We start from the raw sequence: 17,612 nt of genomic DNA on the forward strand, positions 1-17,612 counted from the left end.
ACAGCAGTAAATTCAGAATCTATCAGCAGATTGAAGAGAAGTAACATCACAAATCAGTACACATGCCGTCACCCATGTAAACACAAAAATGAATTCGTAGCTTAAATGCAATTTTTTCTCAGAAACAGACTTAAAAGTATTACCATTTGAAAGTACAAATCCACAAGTACTGCCAATTCCTCAATCCAGTTGCTTAATTATTTTCTGCATAGAGATTAAGTTTATTACATAATCAGTCTCATGATCACGTCTTGTGGAGTCATCACAGCAGAGACATGTAGGTTGTCATGCTGAACTTTTCCAACTTTGTATTCCTAAGTAAAATAACAGGTGTAAGACTGATGAAATGGAGGGAATTTAATTATGTTCATTTTGTTCCTGTTTAGTTCTGTTAGGTCCTAATTTACATAATATGGTTGCATTCAATACTTTGTTTCATAATACCATAAAAGTACATACAATAAAACCAGTTCATCACTAAAGGGTTTTTTGTTTAAACTGACTCTTAGAAATGAGGTAAAGAAAGCATTTCAGGGTGCACTGGCATATTGCCGATATTATTGAGCTCTTGATTTCAACAGTAATAAAGGGCTACCTCAATTTGGTGACAATGGGTATATTGATGGTTATTTTAAAACAAAAGTGAAATATTTGAAATGATTTCTGGGTTTTTGCAGGCCATTATTTTAATACTTTCAGAAAATGTGTTCTTGAGCTGTGCAATGTAGAAAGCTCTAGTTAGTTGAGATGTTTGTATCCCTCTAGTTGTGAGGTACTGCCCTTGACTGACCAGCCCAGAATTAAACACCTGATTTTACTGGGTTGCTACACAATTTTTAAAATTAAATTCAAAGACGTCAAAAAATAGCAAGACAGAGACCATTTTCACTGTACAACACAATCAAATATGGCATACATTATATATTTTACTCTTATTTATTTGATTGGTTGAAATAACATGCATATGTGTTTTTGTCTTTTTAAGTGTGTTTGACTTGATCAGCTCTGTTGTCCATCATCAGCAGTTTGAACCACAGGGCCGCTGTTGACTGGATATTTTTGGTCGGTAGACTATTCTGGATTAGTTGATAAGATGACTCAGTTTCAACAGAGTGTTTAGGCATTAGTTTACAAGTTAATTAGGGACCGCACCTACTCCTGTAAAGTTTATAGTCACTAGGTTTATGATCTATTTGTCACAACAGATGCAGTCATATGAAAGTTTTAGCTCCCCTGGTCAAATAACAGGTTTAGTTGACTTTCGGTAAAAAAGTGAAATAACATCCTCTACAAAGTATACCTTAAACACATTTTAGGACACAATTTCAGTTTTTGTTAAAATTAACAAATGGTGCTAAAGTTATGGACCCTTATATTTCAAGTTTTTTTTTTCATTATGTTAAACTGTTCTCTGCAGAGAATGTGTTAACGTGTTTTCACCTAGAAAATCAACAAAACATGTTACTTGACCCAAGATATTTAAACTTTGGCATGCTTGTCCATGTTTAGAAAAAAACACAGGTCCCAACTCTCTGAAATAAAATTTCAAATAAAAGATTTTATATATTAACAAATACACATCACCGACTGATCTGGCAATATGCAATACTGAAACTTCACAAATGGCCAGCAGTGTACCATTTTTTTCCCCCTATAAAACCATACATTTTATTTAGTAACTGGACATCAGTATGCACTGATTCTTAATTGGCAGTCAAACCACTCTTTAATCTGTGCACCAACTGGTGTTAGTCTCTTATCGACCTCATTGGTCTAATATATTAGTTTCAATCACTCTTGGCTTTGTTTTTCAGCTTTTCTTTCTTTTCTCTTTCTTTTCGTTTCTGCCTGTAGAATTCTCTGAAATGCATCCTCTTCGGATTCAGGCCATAGGCTCTCAGTCTCTGTCCACTAAACTCTCTGCCTCCCATCTTCACCTTCAGAGAGCTAGAAAGTAATCGTCCGCCTGGGTGCCTGTTTTTCTTCTTTCGCCATTTTGGATTTTCAGTCCTGGGCTCCTCTTTGGGAGCCTCTGCGCTTTCATCTTTAACAGTGCCCCTCTCCACCTTCATCTTTTTCTTAGGGACCAGGAACTCTTCATTATCCTCTTCCTCCTCAACCAAAGTCTCTCTCAAGGCTTCGGCTGCTATGCGATCTGCCATGTCAGCTGCTGAAGCTTCCTGATTAGACTCCGCTTCTTCGTTTTCCTCTTGCTTCAGTTCTTTGTTCTCCATCTCTGCCTTCTTCAGCCGATCCCTCCTCTTCTTACCCACTTTCGCCTTAGCGTCTGACTGCCTATGGAGCTCATCATTCCTGCAGAAGAAAATGCAATATTTAATAAGATACCTTCGTTCATGGGACAAATACGGGTGATACAATTAATGGCAACTAAACACACTGTGATATTCAATAGAAAGGTACACCTCCAAACTCAAGACACAATATTATTGTGGAAGCTATCAAATACCATAACTGCTTTTTAGTCAAATAAGTTGCAGTTTCACCAAAGATTCTTTAGCTGGGCAGCATAGCTTTGGTTTCACAAGCTCTCGCTACGCCGTCCAATTGTGATTTTTGTTTTATTATTAGTTTATACAGCTGTTTTAGTATATTACTGGACTGAATACCATCACAGCTAATAGTAAAAGTTGTAGTGCTTTAATTTTAAACTCTGTGCTAGCTATAGGGTCTACCACCCAAAAAAAGAACAGCAAAGATGAGACCCATTAATACAGTGTAAAATACATAAATAAATAAAAAAGAACTTTGACTAAAATTAACATTCAGCTGGAGGCCTACTGAGGTCATAGTAATGGTGTTAAGAGGCCACCAGTAGAACAAAAATTTAAAAGAAGGCAGGGGAATAAATTTTAAAATGTTTTATTATTTAAAAAAGCTGATGGAGATCAGCAGTGTTTCTATTGGATGAGCAACAGGAGCTGCCTGTGACCTAAAACTACAACTAACTGGTACAACACTGGATGCTGAAGAGGACTTGTTGTCTTATGCCAGCCTTACACCAAACGACTTTTCAAGCGATTTCACTGTCGCAGACAAATATCCATTTCAGAATAAAAGCGCGACATGACTAACAAGATTCTCGTGATATCTCGATCAATTGGTATAAGGTGGTCAAGATGGTGGTCTTAAGTCAGTCTTTTTCTCGTCTCGACACTGCGACAAAATCAACCATGTTTAATATTATCGTAAGTTTTAAGTCTTGGCTCATGCAAACAGTGACGTGCCAGGGGCGCGCGCGAGTGCTTGTTGGCGAGCGCAGGCGCGCAGTGCAAGAGAGCGAGAGTGAATGCAGCCGTGTCTGCCTGAAATCTCTGTAAAAAACGGCAAATCAATACAATAATCATAACTTAAAATGTAAACTGACTGTTTTAATATTTCATTTTCACTGAGCCTGTAACACATAAGGAAATGTGCAGAGGACTTTAAGAATGCCATTATTGAAGAATCATCCATTTTTGTCTATTTTTTTATGTTTTCTGTTACACTGGTTTCTTATTTTGTTTGTTTATTATGGTTTAGTTCATGACACCCAATCGACAATGCTGAATTGCTGCATGTTTTGTTTTTGTGTAAATCTTAATATCAAATTACAAAAATTAACTGCACATTTTTCAGGTTAATTAATACAATTCTGGGTGATGATCTGTCAGAGTATACAGTTCTAAAGTGAACTGCTCTTAGTCCCAGATCTTTATATGCCCAGCCAACGTATCTTCCCATCTGTACCACTATATAGTGGAAGGAAGTGTTTATCTGCTTGTAAATTTCCACCAAGTACATGATGGAGAATAATCTCAAAAATCTAGTTGCAGTCTTGTAAATAGTGACACTGCAAGATTCCTAGTCTTTGCAAAATCATAGTCTCTGACAAAAAAAACGCGAAACTGTCTTTAGATGTGAGAAGGTGTCAGATTTTAGTCTTTCAAAAGTCTTTTCAAAGTCATCTAGTGTATGGTTAGCATCAGACGAGGTATTTTCTCCTCAGCAGATGAAATATTTTCACTATTCATGGACCTTGCTAACACCAGCTAGAGCAGTTAACATAGTTAGCAATCAAGCCACGCTGCCTTCTCAGTCAAGTCCTTAATGCGTTGTTGGCAACATGTTCATGTTACAGCACTCGTGTTTCATAGCGGCACAGTGTAAAATACATACAAATACTAGCACAACTGTAAGCTTTTACAGGCCTGTTAAAACAGTGTGTAACTGAATTCTTAGCCTGTATATTTTTTCCATCTTCCTGTGATGAAACAGAACAAGTACCCAAACAGTGACATAAATTTTCAAATACTGGCACTTCAAATGGATAACCGAGTACTTAAGCACCCACATACATCCCTAATAACCACCAACATACTACTGCTATTAAAAATGGCATTCAGAGGCATGTATGTACATGCATGACCTTACACACAGTAGTGGGAAAAGTAGTGTGAAATTTGTCATTTCGCTAACTGTGCTTCTCCCAGACTGGGGATAGTGTCGCCAGCTGAATGAAGGTGTTGGGACGTTGCAGCCACTAGGCATATTTTATATTTCACAAAATATGCCTTGTGCCCACACAAGACTTCTATATAAAACAAAACTAACAGCCAAACAAACATATCTGCCATCAAAACTGTTCTGTCTTTTTGACAGTTATGACAGCCATGAAGACATTTTTCATCTTTTTCACTTCAGAAATTAGTTGAACCTGAAGCCTGAATACTCACTCAGTATACAAGGAAGTGAATACTTGTTTCTTCTTCCGGACGTTCTGAGCTTTGATCTGATAATTCTTCACATCACGGACCTCCTCTCTCTCAGTCCTGACACAAATATCCAGACACAGGAACAGCAAATTAAGAAAGGACGATTGGATGACATTATCATGATAAATCACATCACTCTATACTTTCCTGAGTATATCATTTGTATTGTCAGTACTTCTAGAACACAGAACATCTGCATACCAAAAAAAGACTAATACTGCATGGTAACAAGTATCTGGGTGGATGGTCAGTCCATTTTGCCATAATCTTATTTTATTATTTTGTTTATCTCACTGTACATTTTAAAATTTGGCACTACAGTTCTGTTGCTGCATTTTGTCAAACTTGTTTGCAAAACACAGTTTGTTTAAATGTTTTAATATAGTCCATATTGTGTGTGGTGATATTTTTTACCCACCCCATATTATCCACTCTAAAGTCAAATAAAATAACCTCATCTTCCAGAATATTTTTCCCCTCTAAACACAATCGCTCCATTCATATAAACCCTTTACCTGAACATGCAGGTCTTCCTCAGCGAGCACCAGCGATTTAGCTCCTTCTCATCTGCTTGCAGGACCTACCACGAGACAAACAGTTAGCAATCTATCACAAAGTGACCAGCAGAAGTTTCGGTAGGGTCTTACTCTATGGTCTGCTCAGAGAGAAGATTAAGTCTCCAGGCTTTGGTCAGAGCTATTCCCGGAGGAATAGCAATACCAGGTCAGACACAATCACAGCTCATCAACGCAAGACAGGTTTGTCCAATTTAACTCACTGCCCTACTCACCTAGCCAATGATCACATATGAGGATAGAGTTAATTCTACAGAAAAGATTCTACTGACTCACCTCATCAGTGGTCAGACCAAAGTCATTGGGCACCACTTGTCTGTAGCGGAACCTGCAGGGCAGATCATCTACGATGTCCTCATAATCCAGTTTGTAGTACTCGTCCAAGTACTGCTCAAATGTCTTCTCCTCTAAAATCCACAACAAGAGTTTTTTTTCTAAACAAAACAGTTCTGATCTGAGTCTCATCTCAAAGTAGTTAGCTAGCCAGCTGACTAAGCTTAGTTTGATCTACTCATGGATTTTTACCATGCAACATCACCATGGCAACAACTGCATCACACCATCACAAAAGTTCAGGATTTTGGATTATAAACAGTATTTGGACCAATCAGTGACACCTAATAGAGCTGGCCCCCCTCCTATTCTTTCTCCATAATGTTTGTGGTGTCAGTCACATGAAGAATTTAGAAAATAAAGCAATTATTACTCTGATAAGCACCAACAACATAGGAATGACGAGAGCACTGTTTATTACCCTTATAAGTGTTTTACTTTCTACATATTTACATAGTTTTTTCTGTCATTGAAAAATAAGCCACTCAAACCCTCCTCATGTTTCATGTAACTGGCTGTAGATGTAAATTTTTGCATGACTGGACCATTTTTACTCCGTTTCTCAGAAAACAAAATACTTATCTGTGCACTAATGAGTATACTAATTTGTTGTAAATGACATTATATACACTGATCAATACACACACACAAACAAAAACACACATACATATATATGAAAACACTCCTCTTATTGGAGTTCACATACGTGGGTCAAACGCTGGTTTACTTTTGGTGAGGACTTCAGCAAAGTGAGGTTTCTTCCTCTTCTTGCCCATGAGAGGGGCATCGTCTTTGTTTTTTTTCTTCCTCAGCTCTTTCCGCTTCTTTTTCTTAGATAGAGGCTGCTGACTTGGATCATAGTCAGCGTCCATCTGTCAAAGAAACAGAATTTATACCCATTTTAACATGAACATCCTCTACTGTAAACTTGCAAAACAACAACCTTTACAATATTTAAGGACAATCCGCAATAAAATACAAGAACAGAAGTAGTTTAGGTTGCTCTTACAATGAAGTCAGGATCCTCACAGTTTGGCTGGAAGCTCTCCTGTTCACCCTCATACTCTTCCTCTTCATACTCTCCCTCCTCATCCTCAAATTCTTCCTTAACCTCACCTGTCCATGTGTCCCAATTCCAGTGCCCTGGCAAAGAAAACGTTCAAAACTCTTGCTGCACTGGATTTACACACAACACTGTGGGATTGGGCTGGGCAGTATGACACTAATACAGTACATCACGCTATGCAAAAATGATAAATACTTAAAAATGATGACCGTTTTTCAAAATGATGTGTCAAAGTTCTATTCCACGTCTGAATGGATAAAGAGAGCTCCTCTCTCCAAGTTAGCAGAACTGTTTAACAAGCATCAATCGTTTAAAAGGTTTGACATTTATTGAACGATGGCTTGGAAATCATGCACTGCGTTCACTTTGGTAACCACGTAAAGTGTGTGAAGCAAACGTTTTTATTCCAATTTGAAATAATGCTAGACAAGACAGTGAAAAGCCTTATAAGTGGCTATCACCAGCAGCTCAGCTTTTACCTTTTTTTATTTATTTATACAAATACAGTCATCATATTGTATACCCTGGTGAAATGTCAGGAAAAATGAAACGAGAAGAAAAAAAAAAACCCACAGATTCCACCCAAGCCTATTGCTGGTCAAACATCTCTCCAAAAGAAAGCAATTGAGAGATAATAACTTACCCTCCAACTCTTCATCATCCTCATCATCAAACTGAGGTTTCTCCTCCTCATTCTCGCCATAGTATTCATCGCCAAAACATTTCTACAGGTGTAAGAAGAAAAAAAAAAAAGTTGGTCATTTAAGTTACAGTAGATTCTCTTAACTGTATAATAAAGAACATATTAACAGCTCAGTTTTTTGTGAACCACTTGCTATAAACAAGCATTTAACTTAAGAAAAAACTGGTCATCACTTTTCTCTTTATGAAACTCCAACACGTTTGGTGGGCACAATGCTCTTAATTTATTGATTCTCCCATCCTTTGCCAGTCCCACCTGCATCAGCTGGTCGTGCTGCTGAGGATCGAAGTCCCCCTCCAGGTCCATTTCACTAAAGGCCAGCTGTTCATTCCCTGTTACTTTCTGCAGTGTCTTTAGTTTCTCCATGATCTCCGCTCGCTTCAGGTTCTTCAGCTCCTTTAGCTGCTGCCGCTTCCGCTCCTTCTCCTACTCAAGAGAACAGTGAACGGACCAGTGGTTAACAACTCTGGCATGTACCTTAGAATGATTTTTGGTGCATCTTGTGGAGAGAAAAAAATAACTAGTTTTAATGCTAATACTTTGTGAAAATTCTGTGGGTTTCAAACCACAAACTCAATAAATAACTGAGGTAACAAACTTACTAACCAATAAAAGACTTCTTCCACATTTAATATTTGTGAGTCTGGATCATTAGAGCCTCTCTCCATTATAGTCCACTACACAACAATCAAATATGCAACAGCCAGCAAGTGATAACACAGCTGAAAATGTCAATGAGGTTAAACTACAGCCTGTGAAAGGTAAGTGGGACAAAAGAGCTCAATCTCCATTATTTACATTACTGTTTCTAAGATCTGACACTAAGCTACCTTTAGACGTTTTTTTTTCCCCCCAGTGTTGAAAACAGTACCAGGAAACACTTACCTTTTCCTTTCTCTCCCTCACTTCTTCCCTCTTTTTCTTCCTCCGGTCATCTTTACTTCGGACTGAAGTGGCGATTTTGCGAGGGTAGGTCTTGATCTGTGGATTCATAGTGGGTGTACAGGAGAGAATTCAGTAAGTCTACAGTAAATACAGTGAGCAATGATGTGGGGATTTTAGGCTGATGCTGATCTCTGATATGCACATATCCACTCATGTCGATGCTGATATATAAACATTTACAAAAATGTAGAAGTTGGAACTAAACTCACATAAATTACAATGATGGAGAAACAATATTTTTTTCTAAATGGTTACAAATCCAGTACAGTGAATGCAATGAAGATATTTTACCACAGTAGCCAAGTGCCACCTAAATGTCCTGCTCTCCTAAAGTACAATAAAAACGCGATCAAATACTACTTTGAAATATGCGACAGATGTTCAGATCTGGCGGATTACAATAAAAGCAATTAACTGCCAATACAGATATTATCTGTATTGTTACTAAAAGCCTCTGCTTATGCAGTTGTAAAATTAGCCAGAGAGTCACCAGTAATCCCTGAATGGGAATTTAGTAAAGAAGAGAGTGACAAAGTAACATGAACACACAAACATTTTGCTGCCTAACAACCAAAACAAACACCAACACCAATACAAACTTTCTAAACAAAAACATGCCTGTTGAGCTCCAGGCTCTTCAAAGCGGAAGTTGTAGTGCCTCTCAAAGTCCTCTTGCTTCTGCAGAAATGATTCGCCCTCCTCCTCAGAGTCTTCCACATCCTCCTGCATGAGCTCGTCATAGGTCGGAATTCTGAATACCAGCCACATACACAAAATTTACTCTAATACTAGCGCAACTTGATTAGGATGCACAGAATAGCATTATTATACTGGACATACCAATTAATAACAAAAACAAAAAATTATCTTGCCCTCAATCACCAAAGATTTCAAAGGGCTTTGGCAGGAAATATCAGAGAACATGCTTGTACAGATAATGTTCAATTGGGAAATTAATCCAGAAACATGCCCAAGAGCACCATCAAACACAAAAGTATTCTGCCACGAAATCAAGGAAAATCCTACCTCTCCTCATCTTCGTCTAGATATCCTTTGTTGAGGATGTAGTCTCGTAGAAAAGATTCCTTCTCATCCAGTTTCGGATCATTCCAGTAATCTTTCAGGTATTCCTGCAAGAACATGGACAGAACCAAATTCAGAACTGATAATATCAAGAAACCAAAGAAAAGAAACTTTGTCACATCCTAAAGATGAGATATGGGATTTGACTGGTAATTTGTAGCCAAAACGTACGGTTTCTCAGCCTAATTATCTAGTTCACTACACCAAATCCACACACAACTGCAAACCTCACAAGGGTCAGAACCTAAACTTACCATGTCCTGAACTTCATCTGTTCCTTCCAGCTCTGCCTGCCCTTTCAGCCATTCCACATAGTCAGCCTCCTCTTTGTCCTGACAATAAGAGAATAAGAGATGGAGACAAAGAGAGAAAAGGAATTCAAAACATTTAACACATTTACAAACATACCCAAACAACAGAGGTTCATGAATTATAAACTCATTTATCCATCCATAGATGCAAATCTCTAGACATACCTTCTCCTCTTGTGTTTTGGTCCTGCGTGTTAACAGCTGCCCTTCATCACTAACTTCATCGTCACTATCTTGCACAAACTTTCGAAAGCTAAAAAACAACATTGTGGCCAATTATGAGCTTTGTGGGCAATTAAAGTAATAAAACAGAGGGGGGGAAGCTCTGTAATCAGAATGCCCAAAGTCATAACTAATTCCACCCTACAGCCATGTTCCTACCTCTCCTTCAGTTGCTTCTGCTCCTGAATGTAGCTGGGAGATGCAGCTCTCTGTGAAAAACACATAGAAAGATTTGGTAATATCAGAGTCTTTGTATTGCAGTGCTAACATTAAACATACTGACATCATGAGTTCCATTACCTCCTGCATCTGCCTGGCAGCCTCTTCATCTTCACTATCGTCATCATCGAATTTTCTAAAGAGAGCAAAAGTGGTCAATTTTAAGAACTCTTTCAAATTAAAACAGGTTTTGCTTTAGTAAATAAAGTTTTTCCTACTTAGGGTAAATACGGACACACATTTATTGGAAACCAAAGGAATTTTTGGATATGTAATGACACAAAACAACCAAAACCTTTTACAAAAAGTACACTTTGCTACACTGTAACAAAGGCAAATGATGGCAAACTAGCAAACCAGGTTTTCCCTATTTTTCCAGTAGATCAACAATTGAAAAAGATCAGTGAAACACACAATCAGGAGTTTAATTTCCCAACTTTTGCTGCCAAAATGTAGAGCTGGAACAGACCAGATGTTGATCTTTCTCGCAGCTCTCACATGGTTATGAACACCAAATACCATCAGCGCACACATGGGTAGGAATTTGAGGTCTGCTACCCAACCCAACCCATAAAAACATAGGGTTTTGGACCAGGGGCACCTTTCAAATGCAACATCAGGCTCAGGTTGTGTTCGTTTTTATGCAGTAGATTTGTTTTTATTTTAAAGAATGTGCCAACAGAAATTTTGAAGACTCATATTTTTTCATGTGCCATGCACTCTTTCTCTCTAGTATAGTCTTCATGTACATTGTGTTCCTAACAGTTTGCCATATATAAAATGAAAAGAAAACTTCGTAAAGGGAATTGCTTAAAAATTCCAAATAAATCAGTGTTACATTCACAATGATAACATTATTAAAATCAGACAAAAAGCACGCTGGTCACATACAGAGTAGAGCTAGACATATGTTTTTAAACCACTGTGGATGGTAGTCGGTCATCGAGCCCCTTGTAAGTTCTCGAAGTTGTAGAGCTTTAATTTCATATCCATGCAGACCTCTAGTAGGAATGCCACTAGACCACCCCCACCCCCACCCCAGTGCCAATATACAAATGCAGGATAAGTGCACAGTACATACCACACAATTCTGTTGAGGCCCAGGATCTACAATATCTTTCTTTAAAATGAAAGACAGCTTACCCTTCCCTCTCCAAAATGACTTTCCGCTCATAGTCCTTCAGGAACATTGGTTTCTCAGCCTTTTTAGACGTGGAGGGTTTCTCATCACTTCCTGAGCTGGAAGCTGTTGGAAGAGAGACGTTGTGAAATAACACTGAATATGTACAACAAAAGTGTTTTGTGCCTTATTAGTTACAGAAATGCTGCTTCACACACCTTCCTCTGCATAGAACTTTGCATCTTTCTGATAGATCTTCGGGTCTTTCTTCTTCAGCAGAGACAGCGTTCTGTAAAAATCCCTCTCGAGTTTAGGATGAAGTTCCTGGAAATAAATTCCACAGTCCTTCAGCACTGTTTGAAGACAGATGTGACAAAGCCCAACCACATGAATCAGCTCTTCATTATGAGCAAAACAAGTTCTTACCACTTCACTTTCCTCATCAGAGTCTGAAGAGCCAGAAGAACTTTCTACATCTTGGTCCCCAAAGCGGTCTTTCACTGAAATATTCAAGACAAAAGAAGATACATATATGTTATATCATTAAGGCAGTAAGTAAAGCTCAAATTAACCTTTCTGATCACAATCACACGGCTAAACGCGGCCAACAACGTTGTAAACTCGCAAATCATACGGAGAAAAAGCCCTAAAGCTGCTGTGAGTTAGCTAACAAGCTAACGTATTAGCCAAACTAACTGTTGCTAAAACACTTACATTTCTGCAGCTCCTCCTTCTGTCTGTATTTGTCGTATTTTTCCGCGAACTTCTTGTTAATCTTTAGCTCCGACATAACCACTGGGAACAGATATTAAACGATCCAAACAGTAAATCTTAGTTACTGCACGAACGCTATCACGCTTTCCTGAAGCAGCATGGCCAGACTGAGAGCGGAGAGCCCACCATGTGACCTCTACGTCACACGTTTTGGCGACGTGGAGCGACGTCCAATCAGGGATCAGCGCGGGAACCTAAACACTGAGACGGAAAAGAGGAAAATATTTACGAGACAACAAGGACTTTTATGTGTTTTATTCTGTATTAACAAAACGTTATTCAAGGTTAAATAACAAAACCTAATTATATGATTTTGGCGACGTTATCTGCCCCGAGATTTATTCATTTATTTGAGTTATCGATACTAATTTTAGTATAATTTTGTACAGTAATTTTAGCACCAATCAATTCAATGATTTTCAATTTTCAGCGAGAAGTCAGAAACCAAACTTTTCGTTCTTCTAATTGTATTCTTCTAACCAAGGTCTTAATACAGTTTTAAAAGCAAAATATTCATGTTAGGTTTGCCTGTATTTGGGTCATTATCTGGTAAATTGCGTCTCAGGTGCTCCTCAAGTGAAAAACATGCTTTAAATGCAAAAATGTATTACTGAAAAATATTTAGTAATAAATAAATCAATCACTCACATGGATTGTGTGTTTTGAATTTTTTGATTTTCTGTCTGGTCTGAGTATGAAAAAGCTGTCATGCAACCAAATTTACATTTTTAGTGAAATATCTAGTTAGAATTATTTCTAAATAAAGGTTTTCATAAACATTGTAAAAAATATTTTTTTATTAAAACCATTTTTGTCCCAATCATTATCATTATTATTATTGTTGTTGTTGTTGTTTATTTTTTATTTGTTTATTTTCGATTTACCTTGGAGAAGTGCCATTTTAAAGCTTTCAAGTTGATACATTCTCACAAAGAGCAACCTGTTCAGAGAATAACCCATTTATGTTTATGTGTATTTATATTTGTAGTTTTTGGCGTGCTTTGCGAAATGGACTGGTATAGATACACATATGCTGAGACCATGTTGCAGAAGGGCATTTCAAAACATGGTATCAGTATTTTAATTTGAAAATTGATATATATCAATTTTCAAAACGAAACGCCAGGATCAGTATATAAATGCTGATAAAATTAATATGTTGTCAAGGATATTGAAGAAATACATGATACATGAAAGCACCACTTGGCGGTGCTGTAGCACAGCATTAACTCTCTGAAGGCGCCTCACCTGATCAGCAGTTAAGATGTTTGTCCAGTTTTACCATTTATTCAGTTCTGTCTGCGTAGATCAGGTTCCAGTCTTTTCACAATAACTACTCACATTTTACTTTCAGTAATCCAGTTGAATAATGTCAGGTTAATCTTGGCCTTTTCTTGCTACACGAAAAGGTAAAAAAAATGGTTATTTAAAGAATCTTTTAACAATGCTCCTATAACACAAAAATCATAGAATCTTTTTTTTTGGTTCTGTGTAGAACCCTTTTTGCTTAGCGTGCAGTCTGGAGCAGCAGTTTTCTGTTGTACATAGTGCATGCAAACCTTTATTTTCTTGTCCTTGTTATTTTTCAGAAACCTTTACAGAAAACGTGTTGGTGATTTCATTGTCGATTTCATTCCTGAGGTTGGTTGTGGTATCATTGAAGAGGAATTTCATATTTCTTTCAAATTTTCTGCATAAGTTAGTTGTTGAGTTGTCAACAAAGTAATTCAAAGTGGTTTGATATGAAAAGGGTAATTGTGGAGAAACTTACCATTTTCTTTACAATGGTGGTCTCAACGTCTACAACACAACTATATATTTCAATATATTCTTATATTTGATTCTTCAGATGTCTGGTTCCTATCACTACCACTGTGACCGAGTCTGTAAATTTCTCTACAATGAACCATTTCTCATCTCTTTTACATTCACTGTTTGAGGCTTATTTCAGCACTGGCTCCAGAATATTTTTGTTAGAATCAGTCAGTCAGTCAAAATCAGTTTCTGTACTGACAGTGATTTGCAGTGCATATCTTTAGACACTCAGGAACCTGCCTCACCCTGTAAACTTGAATGTCCACTACCTACATTGTTGATTTTCGTGAATCAACCGAATTTTCACAAATCAACTGAAGGCCATCTCTCTTCAATATCCTCTCTATGATTGTGTAGATCTGGTAAAGAATGAACTGCAAACACATTTTATTGTCATATTAAACAATTTAAAACCTAAATTCCCCTCATTTCCGTTCATCCTTAATTCTTGGAAGAAATTTCCGGCTTTACATGCAGGCGGGGGAAAGGCTTAGGGAGAGTTCTGTAGTAAGTTCTTGTTTATATCAGTGTGTGTGTGTGTGTGTGAAAGAACTGCACCTGTAAGCACTTAACCGTGGACTCACACTTCAACAGCCATAGAACATTAGCCTTGACACTAGGTTATCAGATGAAAGTATGTATACAAAATAATGCATGAATTTGTCACATTGATTATATATTACCATTTGTCATATAGTTGGTCAGTCTCAGAAGTTGGTTGCATTTTCCACTTTTCTCAATCCCAGTTATCCTGAACACATTCAGTGACGCTGAGTCCTGGATGTGATGTTAACGTTGGAGTGGCTGGTCCATTTTTCTGAGACCATCAACAGCTTCTTTGTTTGATTTGCAAATTTTGTTCTTTCCTTTTCTCAGTAATGCCTCTTGAAAGATACTCAAGAGATTCTTTAAACTTTTCATCAACTTAAAATTGTAGTAAAACATCTCCTTTTCCTCTTATAAACACAAATACTTTCAACACTTTCAATGAAATGCACACTATGCTTTTATTATTGCCAGCAGTAACCACAGCTTCTAAGGGTTAAACATCTCATTCAGATCTGTCCTTTACTCTTTCAAAGAATAGTTTCAGGAGTTACATAAACATCTGGAGGAGTTTCCGCAGCCTATCCCATCCAGGCCCCTGTCCTGGGTTCCCTCTCTACGCCGAACTGACCCACATCTCTTGGAAATGTAAATAAGTCCCGCCTCGCTATATGGGCCTGGCAGGATGCCAAGCTACAAAAAAAAACCATAAGGATCTGTTCAGAGTGCAGCGCCGTCCTATTAATTATTGCTTTCATCTTTACCACCACTGTTTTGTATTGATACTGCATAGAGATGTGTCCCTGTAAAATACAGCGATAGCACACAAAGGTGGTTGTAAACAGCAGTGAAACAGCCCTGCTTTACACATTGAGATTTAAGAGGCCATAATTGGCTTAGAATCATATAAAGTTGCTTTATTGTGTGCTTTAGTTGTGGATATGAGTGGGCTACATAGACTATGAATACTGTGACGTCAGACCAAATCACAGGCCTAGATTTGTCATAGGCCTGTGATTTGGTCTCTGTATTGACCTCACTATATTGCCATAGCTTCATAATGACCTGTTAACTGCCCCATATTAACCCAAGCCAGGCCTCATAGTCCAGTTTCCAGCTTTCTTATCTGGGGCCCCTTCTCTTCTTCTGGGAAGCAGCTGTGTTACACTAGTCTGCCGAATCAGTGGCAGTAACAGTAATCCATGGTCAAAGTCAGTGGGAGTTTCAGAGCATAAACATGAACTCAGTATGTGTATCATAACACAGGAAATGGCAGCTAGTTGAATACCCAGCCCATAATAATGACCACTGCACATTTGGTACTGGTACAAGAACATGGTCTTCTTATTGGTCACCAGAAGTTTATTGCTCAACACTTGGTTTTGGCTTGGTTCACAGGAATGTACCAGAATAGAGAGTAAACAATAAAGTGGAGTTTTCTTGCAATTGTAAATTAATGGATTCGTTAATCAGTTTTAAATCAAATATGATTGATATTTCACTTTCAGACAGAAGCAGTACATCTTCCTATAAAAATACAAAAAAGACATTACACTTCTTTTCCTAATGGTTAATCATTAGTGATGCCATTTGGAACAAGCTGCTTCTATTTCATGCCAGGAAAACACGCTGTACTGGCATGACATAATGTTTATGAACATGTCACAAGTACACGATGAACGTTTATAACAGGAAACTCCAAAAATAATAACAGAAGGTAAATTTTATTATAATTTATTTATTATAATGCTGAATATAATTATAATTAGTCTCACCTTGGATAGCTGTTTCTCAACAGTTGGGGTCCCTAAGCAGCATCCCACCTGAGAGCCCACACCCCAAACAAGAACTAATATTTAATTAACTTTGATAAAGAAACACTGTAAGAAATCTCTGGAATTATTGTGTTTTTGACAAATAATATTAAATGAAATAAAAAATAAATAAATTCATAGGGCCCCCTGGTTGCTTATACTGCTTATACTGGCTGTAGCTAGAAAGAGCCCTAGCGTCAAGTAATAAAGAGATCCCATAGAAAAAGTGAAACACATAGAAAAGGACTGAGAGAAAAGAAAACAAAAGAGCATTCTATTCATTCTAAAAGCGTCTTTTTTACAGCGCTATCACCCATACTTCTCCACAGCCTTGAACTTGAACTTTGCCTGCCAGCTGCACACATGGTGTCACTAACATTTACTGGGAAAGAGCCCCAATATCCCCCCTTTCGCACATTTCTCTCTGTAGCGGTTTTCCAGGAGCTCCGCATAATAATACATGTGGGAGTGCCAGAAACGTGACGCTGAGATAAGCACTCCATTTGAAGTGGAGCCGCATGCCCAATCACGTTGGACTAAAACAAACTTGGCTGAGAGAAATCCTCTCCTCTCATTGGCCAGATCTAAGTGTTGGCCCCTTTTTCCATGACTGTTTAGAACCAGGGGGTCATCTGGTGGGCTAGATTTGTTTGAGAAAGTAAGATACAAGTGATGGAGCTTTGCCTCCTGATTGCTTCTTTCAGCTGTTTTCCACCAACTGGTACATAATTACTGTTTGTCCCAAACTATCCTTGCAAAAAAGAACAGCACACAAACTGCAGTGTAACTGCAATTTACATACAGCACACCTGCAGTTAAATGGAGTATCACTGTAGTTCAGTGGATTATAACTGTAGTTCAGTGAAGTATAACTAAGGCTCTCCAACCAAAAAAATTATTAACCATTCCATGCTTTTTTGAGTTATCTGAGTTCTGTTTTGTTTTGTAAACCTTTACATTAAAAAGACATACTGCTTTATCTACATTTCATTGACCCCTTTATTTTAAATACAATCAAACAATGCCATACCATGCTTACATAATTTTTACTAAACATGTTACATGTACTATTTTTCATTGAAAGGCCTCAGCTGGTCTGTAACTTGTTCAGTAGAGTATAACTGAGGTTAAGTGAATTTCACTGTAGTTCAGTGGAGTATAACTGTAGTTCAATGAAGTACAACTGTTTCTATTTCTATTGTTTTATGCTGTTATTTACTCTAACAGACTCCAACCAGACAATACTTAATTTTGCAGGACCAGACAGAAGCCAACATAACATGCAGGAAAGAGAAAAACAAGGTTTTGTCATAA

The 17,612-nt window shown here is 37.7% G+C and overlaps 1 protein-coding gene and 1 non-coding gene across 2 annotated transcripts; both read right to left on the bottom strand.

The window, feature by feature from the left end:
* Positions 1-1,538: 1,538 nt before the first annotated feature.
* Positions 1,539-12,243, bottom strand: kri1 (KRI1 homolog). Its single transcript, XM_036590229.1, has 19 exons — positions 12,064-12,243; positions 11,776-11,849; positions 11,568-11,673; positions 11,373-11,475; positions 10,311-10,365; positions 10,170-10,219; positions 9,954-10,041; positions 9,732-9,809; positions 9,421-9,524; positions 9,013-9,145; positions 8,335-8,430; positions 7,705-7,875; positions 7,390-7,471; positions 6,690-6,823; positions 6,387-6,552; positions 5,624-5,754; positions 5,288-5,352; positions 4,734-4,829; positions 1,539-2,313 (listed from the first exon to the last, which is right to left on the bottom strand). The coding sequence occupies exons 1-19, from the start codon at positions 12,137-12,139 to the stop codon at positions 1,788-1,790; spliced, it is 2,334 nt and encodes a 777-aa protein (XP_036446122.1). The 5' UTR covers positions 12,140-12,243; the 3' UTR covers positions 1,539-1,787.
* Positions 5,428-5,525, bottom strand: LOC118821866. Its single transcript, XR_005008372.1, has one exon. It is a non-coding gene; the product is annotated as a Z30 small nucleolar RNA (small nucleolar RNA).
* Positions 12,244-17,612: the final 5,369 nt, after the last annotated feature.

This window comes from Colossoma macropomum, unplaced genomic scaffold, assembly GCF_904425465.1.
Source record: "Colossoma macropomum unplaced genomic scaffold, Colossoma_macropomum, whole genome shotgun sequence".
In the NCBI taxonomy this organism is placed as follows: domain Eukaryota; kingdom Metazoa; phylum Chordata; class Actinopteri; order Characiformes; family Serrasalmidae; genus Colossoma; species Colossoma macropomum.